The sequence below is a fragment of the Limulus polyphemus genome, unplaced genomic scaffold (assembly GCF_000517525.1).
Source record: "Limulus polyphemus unplaced genomic scaffold, Limulus_polyphemus-2.1.2 Scaffold7928, whole genome shotgun sequence".
NCBI classification, from domain to species: domain Eukaryota; kingdom Metazoa; phylum Arthropoda; class Merostomata; order Xiphosura; family Limulidae; genus Limulus; species Limulus polyphemus.
This window is the reverse complement of record NW_013673538.1, coordinates 15,594-26,739: the sequence shown is the minus strand read 5'-3', so window position 1 is coordinate 26,739 and position 11,146 is coordinate 15,594. Positions and strand designations below refer to the sequence as shown.

General features: G+C 34.7%; 2 protein-coding genes across 2 annotated transcripts in view; one reads left to right on the top strand and one right to left on the bottom strand.

The window, feature by feature from the left end:
- LOC106474977 (transport and Golgi organization protein 2-like) overlaps nucleotides 1-1,477 on the bottom strand; it is a gene marked incomplete at its 3' end in the record, with an annotated part of 5,025 nt that extends 3,548 nt beyond the window's left edge. The window contains exons 1-2 of the mRNA XM_013935676.2: nucleotides 1,442-1,477; nucleotides 89-249 (exon numbers count right to left, since the gene is read on the bottom strand). Coding sequence (XP_013791130.1) covers nucleotides 89-249; nucleotides 1,442-1,452 — 172 coding nt within the window. The remainder of the gene's footprint in view (nucleotides 1-88; nucleotides 250-1,441) is intronic.
- A 2,672-nt stretch (nucleotides 1,478-4,149) lies between these two features.
- On the top strand, nucleotides 4,150-4,887 carry LOC106474976 (G-protein coupled receptor Mth2-like). Its single transcript, XM_013935675.1, has one exon. It carries the CDS (start codon nucleotides 4,150-4,152, stop codon nucleotides 4,885-4,887), a length of 738 nt encoding a protein of 245 aa, XP_013791129.1.
- Nucleotides 4,888-11,146: the final 6,259 nt, after the last annotated feature.

Here is an 11,146-nt window from a genome sequence, read left to right as displayed (position 1 = left end):
AATTGTTAAAAAGCAAACATGATAATAAAAAAATGGTTCTTCTGTTTCTTATAATTAAATTTATTAATAATTTTTAGTTCCACAATACCTCCATAAACCTCAACAGGATAGTCCTTCCAACAGTGACAATCCAAAGTTGGCCTACAGTAGTATTCATCCCTAACGCTCAATAATACAAGGTAATAGCCATCTGGTGCAGGATTCTCATTGGTACTTAGGAAAAGGAGACACATGCTTGGTTGAGATGAACTAGAGGATTATAAGGGAAACATGAGGTCAATAAACAAGCTGTTTAAAGATACAAGTGATCATTTTAATTATTAACTAATCTCATTTTTGAAATTAAATAAAATTCCTCAAATTTATCATGCAAAAATTTTGTTAATGACCTTGCCAAATTATGCATATAGTAAGGTACTTAATTCATTACATGTTAAATATTTGAATGGACCACATTGAATGTGAAACTTGTACCAGAGGAAATGAATAATATATGATCAAGTGTAACATCTCAGTATGAAATGGTGAAAAACATATTTTACATTTGAGGGTGTAACAAATTTCAAATTATCTATTATTATTATTGTACACAGTCTGTTGTTCAAAAAAAGGGTAAGCCGATCATTCTCACACAAACAGTGGAATTAGCAAATGGTAAATAATACATTAGACCACAGGATAGTAAAAAACAAACAAACTAGCATTCAAAATAACAGGACAGAGAAATTTCGAAGTAACCATAGCTTCAGTAGCTAAGCTGGTCAGACTTATATCTTCTAGAAATTTTTCAGACTTTAACTATCTAACCCCAGTACATTTTTGTTGTTGTTGTTACTATCTTTATTGTAGACAAGTGTTCCAAGTTTGAAGAATAACCAGTTGAAGCTCTTAACAAGTATTGCAATTTTTAGATTAATAAGCAAAATGTTAGATCAAATATTCTTATAATAACATAAAATCATGGAAGACATTGTAAAGAAAAAGGAAACAATAACTTAAACAACGAAAACTATAATACTCTTGTTAAAAGAAATAATTAAATCTTTTACTCTGAAGTTTGAGTGTAGGATAAGAATATATTTAGAATACCACAATTTACAAAAACTTGGCTGAATTCTTATCAGTTATAGTCAAACTTTGTCTTGTTCTTACACTCAAGTTACAGTACCGATTGTTGCAATGTTGTTCAAGGTTAAAACTTCGTTGTTAACCTTATTCTTAGCTTCGTTACACTGTTACACTAACTTACAAATTACAACTTGCACTAAGTTACAGTGAAGTTACACATTGAAACTGCGATTTGATATTATCACAGAGTAACAATTATATATCCTTAGTAAATTAATATCATTATCACTGAATATATTATTTACAACTATAATAATAGCTTGAAAAATGAATTCTTAAATATCTTTCCTTATACACCTAAATTACCACTTACAAAAAAATCATAAACACAGTGCATGTATTGTTATTGTCTTGTAGCGCCCTCTTTAAAATGTAAAGTATGGAATTTTTATTTTATGAATAATTGAACATATCTTCATTATCCTGAAAAAGTGATGTAACACGGTCGACTATCGAACCTGATTCAATTACGTCATCCTTGGGAAGAGGGAGGGGAGTATGTGTTCCCATCTCTTCTATTCATCAATACAAACTTTGAAGGTTCCCTACAAGCACCATAAGGAGTCACATATGGTATCTAGGTTCAGATCTGACACCCTTTGTAACTCGTTGGAGGCTCTTTTGAGTACTTCATTGTCCAGTAACTAGCCATCAAAGGAAGTTGACATGTAGGGGAAAATATATAAATTTGTGTTTACCTGTTGGAAAATTCACAAGCCAGTGTTACTTGCTGTTAATAAAGCCTCTTTCTTTTTCTTTTATAGAGAAGCAAATTTATCAGTGTCTTTCATTTACAAAAAAGTCAGAATTATATTACTTCGTATTTCTATTGTGTAAATCATAATTTTAATGTTGTAATTCGTTTATTAGATAGAGGGCACATTATGTTAAGATAGACCTAGAACGCCTAGACAGTTATAGTGTCAAGTCTTCTAGTATGTTCGAAGCTAGATTATAAATAAGGAAGAGTAGTTTTAAAATAAGTCAGTTGAAAGATAGTCAAGAAAATAGGGGTAAAGCTATTTCATGATAGAGATTGATTCAGTCAGTGTGTTTTCGTGCAGCATTTGAATATGTGTTTGTACAAATAAGCTGATCTTATGTCATTCTCAGTACTGTTAAACTTAAAGAGGTTTGAATGTCGTTTGCAACATTTCTCTATTTCAATTCTAGAAGCAAACCCCTGAACTTTGATTGCTTAATCTTTGCATATATGTTCCTTAGCATCTGAGGATGCGTAAGATCCTGTTTTATTTTTCTAAAAATCTTGTCAAGTTCATTTGTTATACCAGTTCCATATTTCCCATTTTATAAGCCTAGCCCTTCTCACTTTTACTCTATTGGTTTTGAATTCATAAAAATCTAAAGGGACAAGAAGGAGCTTATTAGCCATCAAAGATGTCCCTTCCAGCTCCAAACCATAACAACCCCCTACTACTCATGTATTCATCCAATTTTTTCTTGACATCAGTTAAATATTCTGCCTCCACCACCCTTGAAGCAGCTCATTCCAAAAGCCCGCCATACTGTTTGAAAAGTAATACTGTCTAAACTGCAGACGACTCATACACTGCAAAAATTTGAAGTTATGACCCCTTGTCTTACTGTTTTCACTGCTTAATGATTTATATTATCAATACCCTTAATAATCTTAAACACCTCAATCAAATCCCCTCTGACCCTTCTCCTCTCCAGAGGAAACATGTTTAGATATTATAGTTTCTCCTCATAGGACAATCCCGCCATCCCACGTATCATCCTAGTAGCTCTTCTCTGAACCTTCTCTAACAATTCAATGTCCTTCTTGAAGAAGGGAGCCCAAAACTGTACACAATACTCTAAATGAGTCCTGACAAGTGATATATACAGTGAAACGATAAAATCTCTTGTGTTGTATTCAATATTTCTATAGATGTTACTCAAAATCCTATTAGCACTATTGCTAGCTACAATACATTGTTTAGATTAATTAAGTGATTTTTCAATCACAACACCAAGATCTTTTTCTTCAACCTCAGTATCTAATGTATTCCCTTTTAAACTGTAACAAGAATTTGAATTGTGAAAACCTACATGCACCACGTACTGGCCCAATGGATCAAATGATCTAAATTTTCCTGAAAGCCTGCAGCATCTTTGATACAGTTAGCCACCCCAAAAATCTTAATGTCATCTGCCAACTTCAATATTTTCTTTGTCATTCCAGAGTAAATATCATTAATATAAATCACAAACAGCAGACAACCCAGCACAGAGCCCTAAGGCAAATCGGTTGTAACTCTGATCCAGTCAGATCTAACTCTATTTATTACTACTCTCTGCTTTCTTCTCTCCAACCAATTTTCTATCAAATTTAATAGCATTTCCCCCACACCCACAGATTTCATTTTTGTAACAAATGTTTTGTGGGGCACCTTATCAAATTCTTTCTGAAAATCAAGGTAAACCAAATCCGCAATATTTTTTTCATCAACTTTTGCAGTAGTATCCTCAAAGTATATCAGAAGATTTGTTAAACAAAATTTTCCCTTAGTGAAACCATGCTGGCTCTTTGACACTATATCAAACAGCTTTAAGTGACTCTGCAATGCATTTCAATCACTCTCTCCAAAACCTTTCCAACTACTGATATAAAACTAATTGGTCTATAATTGCCTGGACAATGTTTATCACCATCTTTAAATATTGGAATAACGTTAGCCAACTTCCAATCTTCTAATACTCTTCCACTACTCAATGACCTTTACAAATATTAACTAGCGGTTCACAAATAAAATCTTTAAGTTCCTTTAAAACTGTAGGTCTTGGGATTTCAATCGTCTGCCTTATTTTTCATATTTCAATATTCTTCCTGGTTCTTGACCTACATAATTTATCTGAAAAAACCTAGCATCCTTAGCCACTTCACTTCTGTCTGCTTATTGCTGTTTCACCATTGGACATGTCCACGCCCTATCTTCTTCAACATGTGCTGTTCTTGGAACTCTCACGTTTTATTTCTTCTTCACTTCCTTTTTATGGATGAGTGTACTGGCTTTTGATGTGTGGATGTCTCTTTTGAGAGCAGCTCGAGAACTTCGAGTCTCGAAAGGAAGACAGTGGCGGAGGTTCCTGTGCTATTGTCTTTATTCTTGGTTGACTCCGATGATTTTAGTAGTAGTGACAGTCGTAACTGAACAGCAGGAGAACGTATCAGATGAATATAAACCAGGATTTGGACTCTATCATTGTTGGTTTGGTCACAAGAAAGCTTTGTCTTTGTTCTTTGTTACCCCTTTAGGTACAGTGATGTTTATGAACGTAGTGTTCTTTATCTGTAGTGCTAGGATAATTGTCAATACGTCATCTGACGTAACTAATAACCAAACTAAGTCATCTAGACAGAACTTTCGTCTGTATTCAAAACTGGCTCTTCTAACAGGTCTCACCTGGATTGTGGGTCTTCTTGCTGGATACCTTGATTATGAAAGTCTATGGTACATTTTTGTTTTGTTAAATACTTTACAAGGGCTCTTCATTTTTGTTTCTTTCTCTTGCACCAGAAAGGTTCGAACATATCTTCAAGTAAAACTTAGACCTGTAACTTCAAAATCAGCATCTAACAGGACCCCCATCAACACTAAAGAATCAGGGTCCAATTTGTTAGCTGTGGAACTCCCACACGAGAACAACCACGTTGTATCGTCAGAGAGGGACTTAACATACACCCATTTTACTGGATCTTCTACCAGGACTTCAAATACAACAAATATTATTTGATTGTGTTAACTTTCGTAATCTAACGGTATGTAACCAGACGAAGAGAGAGATAAGTAAATAACTTGTACAAGTAAAGTAGTTAACCAGCCTGTATTGAGGAAAAGCCGGATTGGCTGTCCCGGGCGATAGGTGGGAAGAATAAAGGCTTGAAAGGAGTAGGTTACGTGACGTCATGGTTTCACAAGGTAGCATCAAAAGTGGTGTTGCTATGGGTGGATATTCTTGATGTTTATTACAAGTGTGCTTGTTGCAAGGATCGAAATGGTGGGGGGTCAAAGTATCGTAATATGAAGCCATCTATGATGAGCACTAAGGTGGTTCAAAAGCAAACCAATAGAGAATGTCATATCTGAAAAATATCAAAATGTTTCAACATGTATTTACATCATATTAGACATTCTTGTAATACATTTTGTTAAAACATTCAACTCTAGATAAGTAAACTAACAATGTACCTTTGGGTTAACCTTATACGTTCAACATTCAAACATATATATGTAACACATGTTTTGTTAATTATAATATAGTCCAGTTTAACTTTATAGTTTACGTATGAGATTATCTTACAACAACTTAGACCTGAAAATAACTATTTTTCATGCTAATATTCAAATATAAAAGTTACACAGCGTATTCAAAAACTAAGTAATAAAACCTTATCCAATTTCTCATGGCCAGTTTTCATCCTAGTTAGTAAAGTGTATAATAAATCATTTTATATCAACTAAATATAATTTAGTTAGCTTGTTTTGAATTTCGAGAGAAGCTACACGAGGGACATCTGTGTCCGCAATCCCTAATTTAGCAGTGATAGACCAGACGATCCACCACACCCAACTCTTGGGCTATTCTTTTACCAATAAATAGTGGGATATACTGTCACATTATAGAGCCCCCACGGTCGAAAGGGCGAGTATCTTTCTTAACGAGGATTCGATCCCATGACACGCAGGTTGAGAGACGAGCGTCCTCCACCAGGCGACGCCTTTCTATATATATAGAAAATGCACGACTTACAAAAGATCCAAATCCAATCACTGAAGTAAACTTTTTTTTTTATAGAAATTAAGCGAATTAGCAATACTTACAGGTAAATTAATTTTAATATCAGGTGAAACATCTTAACTTTTTCCGTTAAATTTAGTCCTAATATCAGGTCTGACATCTTAGCTTCTTTATATATATATATATGTGTGTGTGTGTGTGTGTGTATAGAACAGTGTGTATGGGAGGGAAAGAAAAAGGTGAAACTCACACTTTGTCCACTGACAGGACTCTTCGTGTGGAAGGAGGTTCATGTTTACTTGTCGAAAAGGTGTGGAGTCGATGTTCTTCGCCTATCAGTTCTAGCAACTTTGAACACGATTTCTTTAAGTCTCCTTTATATTGTATCCCAAACTGCTTGGTATTTTAAGCCAGATTCCGAGTTCCTTGCATTGTTCACTGTATTACAACTCAACAAAATGTTTCTCTTGTATAACATCTAAGGGTAAATTTATGACTAACTTAACAACTTTTTCCTTACGAGTATGACCCCTTCTTTCAGGAATGGGATATGTGAAAAATATATAAGAAAAAAAGAAAGATTATTCAATATATGTCCCAATCCATAATAAGGTATTCCAAGTCACAGCTGGTAATCCTAATATGTGTCATAGATGGATGGATTAAGATAATAAGGGATTTTCATGATGTCACAAATGACGACAAATGGGATATGTCGACCCTCGTCGTCCTATATATCTCAAACGTCTGAAAACTTTATTTAGAAATCAACCATGCATGTTAACAGTATACTGAGCTACAGTAGGCTCTGTTATCACGTGATTATTATCAAATCCAAGTAGTATTGAACATATGCAACAAATAAAAACTGTCCTTTTCAGTTATACTCAGGTTGAGACGTTGATATCTGTTGATCCACAACATCCTCTGGTGGTTCGCTTGCTTGCGGACCAACTCTACGCTCAAGATAGATGACTTCATCCTCCTAAACATTAGATCTCCCCCCCCCAATTTACGGGGTCTAGAAGCACGTCCTCTGGCGGCACGTAATCTATCCATTCTTACTAACACGCCATTTGGTGCAACTTCGTGAAACTATGATGTCATGTGGCCTCTTGTACTCAAGTTCTCTCCCTCCCCGCCTGTCGCCTGAGACAGCCAATCAGTCGTTTTCCTTACAACGGGCTGGTTAACTACTATGTTATTAACACATTCATTGCTAATTCAACTTAACTGGCTTGTATATCAAATGCATCATGTAATTTTCCTGAGTTATTATTTAAATTCACTAACTGTACGCTGTTACTTAACTTTATCTGAGCAGTTGTGCGATTAATAACACGTTATAATATTGTCAGTTATTAAACCCACGCAAGTCACTTTAATACTACATTTTTTTAAACTTTAAAGCGTTCTTAACGTAAATAAACCTGGTTATAAGTATTAAATATCACCTAATTTATTCATAATGTCACATGGCTCAATTTTATGTTCTGTTATAATAATATTTTCTCGTCTTCAAAATGTCAAGTTTTGGTAAAAAAATAAAAAACAAACTTGAAGCCCAGTCTTTGTTTGTTTGTTCTAGTACAAAGGCGATTTGTACTATGCCCACCAGGGGTAAAATAACACTGGATGTTATTGTTCCTAAGCCCATAACTTACCTGACCCACATGGAGACGAACCCCCAGTCTATTCTTAGGTTTGAAACAAGTTAGTAAGCTAGAAAGATTTCCGAAAAATTGTCATTTGTCCTTTCTATTATAATACCCAACCCCCGGTTGCTCAGAAGTTAGGTATCGAAACCTACTATTTAGCCTTATAATTTCTCAGAGAAACACGTGTGGGCTGAGAAAATTATAATATCAATTAGAATATTTATAACAGTAAACATCATAGTAACTCTAAGAAAAACACATGGGGGCTGAGAAAATTATAATATCAATATCGATATTACGGTTTATAATACACCACAGTAACCATACAAGAAAGGTGTGATGGTTGAGAAAATTAGAATATCAATAACAATTACACGGTTTATAACAATAAACAAAGATGAATACAGGTGACTTGCGGTTAATAATGAACAAAACAATAGTAAATACATAAACCACAGTTACCATTAATTCACTTAATATCCGGTTTACTTTTATTCATGACATTGTATTTTGTTTTTGTTTCAAAGCACAAAACCACACAATGGCCTGTCTGTACTCTGCCCACCGCGGGTATCGGGCAAATATATGGTTTATAACAAAAATACACCACAGTAACTCTACGATATTGACATTATAATTTTATTAACCTTCATTTGTTTGTTGTAGAGTTACTGTGGTTTATTATTGTTATAAACTATTTAATTGGTATTGTAATTGTTTCAACTCACATATGTTTCTTGTAGAATTACTTTGGTGTAATATTGCTGTAAACAATGTAATTGATATTATAATTTTCTCGTCCACTAGCGTTTCTCGTAGAATTATTGTGTTTTATTATTGTTGTATCGTAATTGATATACATATATATATACGTATATATTCAAAGCCAACCTCTGTTCGGAACGATCGATCGACTCTCTGTTGGTAACTTCAGATTGCCTCAGTGGCTTGTCTCAAGAGGAAGTGGCAAGTTGAAATACAAGATGAATGGGGATGATTTATAACTTTTCTTTAAATAGGATTTTAACACTTTTTCTTAAATTATTAACTCATTATGTTTAGAGAAAGATATTGCAATATTATTAAAAACTTCAATAACATAATAGTTTACATTAGGGATTTGAATTATTTGTTAACATTTGTTGACTTGGTGTTATTGTACTTATAACTCTTACTTGGCAGTAAGACGTGTTTTTTGTTGCTCGGTGATGGCTTCTTTCTTGCAATAGCGATTTATTTTAATTTTTTGTCTTTGCCTCAGTTTAGGTCATCTTAACATCAAGCTATTTAGCCACAGTCTCTTAAATTCATGATAGTTAGTACGTTGTCCGTTTAAGAAGTGGCAATGGAGGTCTACGTATAAAAATTATAAATAAAACGGTTTTAGTTTGAACTGAGGCTATGTATTTTGAGAAAATGGTTAACACTGTGGAAAGAACATATGGTGTTGGTTGCATTGAATTTGCAGTTGTAAGACCTGATGGTTATGAAGTAAGTTTTAAAGAAATACATGATGCTGAAGTGTGTGCTGAAATTGGAATTAAATTTGGTGAGTACCTGTTGTCTGCCAGTGGAATAGTTAACAAAGTTGTGATGGAGTCCATATTTAATGCTCCATTTAATATTGATGATGATCAACTCATGGAGAAAATTTTGGAATATGGCTGTGGAATTAAACATGACAATAAACGTAAGAAAATATATCGGAAGAGGATTAATAAAGTTCACACAGGAACTAGAATTTTCAGAATAGTTCTCCTACCTGGTGTCACCTCATTACACTATGTAGTAATATTGAGTAATCCATTGGGACATGCTGCTTATTGTAATATTAAACATAACAGTCAACATAAAGTTTGTCATTTGTGTTTGTCAGAAAATCATTTGGATAAAAATTGCCCAGAGTTTAAGCGCAATGCATGTCATGAAGAAGGCCACACTGCTAAACAGTGTCGTAACTTTTACTGTCACAAATTCCTGGACATTCAAGATTTCATTGTATGAAGTCATAGAGTAACATTGATGTCCCTAAGCTTGTGGAAGGTGACGTTTTAGACCCAGGTCATGGAAAAGAAGATATTAATATGTAGAAGGATAATCTCACAAGAAAAACAAAGAAGTTGATACATTTGAACTTGGGATGAGTTGTCAGATTACACGGTGTGAGAGAAGTGAAGTTACGGTGAATGAATAATTATCCCTCAAGAACTGGAACCATTCTGGTACAGGCCACCCCTATAGTTGAATGATTCTTCTACTGCTGTAACAAACTAAAATGACTTTGACTAATTCTACTAGAACTAGTAATGTTAGCCTATGGTAGATGTTCAATTTGATGTTTAGTAGTTATTACTACTACTTCCACAAGTCATGATCTTGTGCCGGCTCCGTCTATTTGTTCGTTCATGGGTAAAGCTCGTAGTTCTTCAGGGGGTGACTAGGTCCATATCGATGACGACCAATCGTTATGTGACATCGATTCCAAACTACAGTGTGAGGATAAGATCAATGTTCGACCAAAAAGAACTAAATCTAATAAAGTCAAATCGAGTGAAATAAAGCTGATGATAACTGTTTAAGAGTTTTCTTTTGTTATTGGCCTTAAGTTATGTTTTGTTTTACAACTTTAAACATCTGTGGTGTTGAAAATAGATATACTGTTACGTCTCTATGTTCATTGGTTAATTACTCCTAAAAATTATTTCCAAAGAACTTCTTCAGCGATACAAGTCCTTTCTTAAATAAAACTAGTTTATTATTTCTCAATACAACTTGCAATACACTTAATTTCCACAGTCACTTTAACTGAAACACACACTATAATTCTCAACGAACGATTCACGCACTTTACTTACTACTGCGCTTGACTCGATTGTCCGTCTATATCTTCAATCTCTCTGACTGCTATTCAATTATCTATAACCCGTCACTTCTCGCCGGTCTTATATATACAAAATAGAGGGCGTATCTAGCAAACGCTAGGACGTTCGACAGGTTCCTCGAACTTTCTAGAACTCCAGCGCATGCTTTTAGCGTCGTGCGACTTCCGCTGTCGTAACACTGCCCCTTCCTTAATATTGTTATCCCGAACAATAGCCATTTACATTAAACCAATAGATAATTAACAATAACTAAGAGCCGGGCATGGCCAGGTGGTTACGGCACTCGACTCTCAATCTGAGGGTCGCGGGTTCGAATCCTCGTCACACCAAACATGCTCGCCCGTTCAGCCTTGGGGGCGTTATAATGTGACAGTCAATCCCACTATTCGTTGGTAAAAGAGCATCCCAAGAGTTGGCGGAGAGTGGTGATGACTAGCTGCCTTCCCTTTAATCTTACACTGCTAAATTAGGGACGGCTAGCACAGATAGCCCTCGTGTAGCTTTGCGCGAAATTCAAAAACAAACAAACAATAATTTAATTAAATGTACATAATTTACAAACAGAAAATTAAAATTTAACAAAGTCTCTTAATTTTACGGGACGTATCTTCTTCCGTACTGGTCTCTGTCTCATTGGATTCTGCTTCTCGCGAGGTTCATCTGCTCCATCAGGAATTGTCCTATTATCGGTAATAGTCACATAAGTGGTAGTAA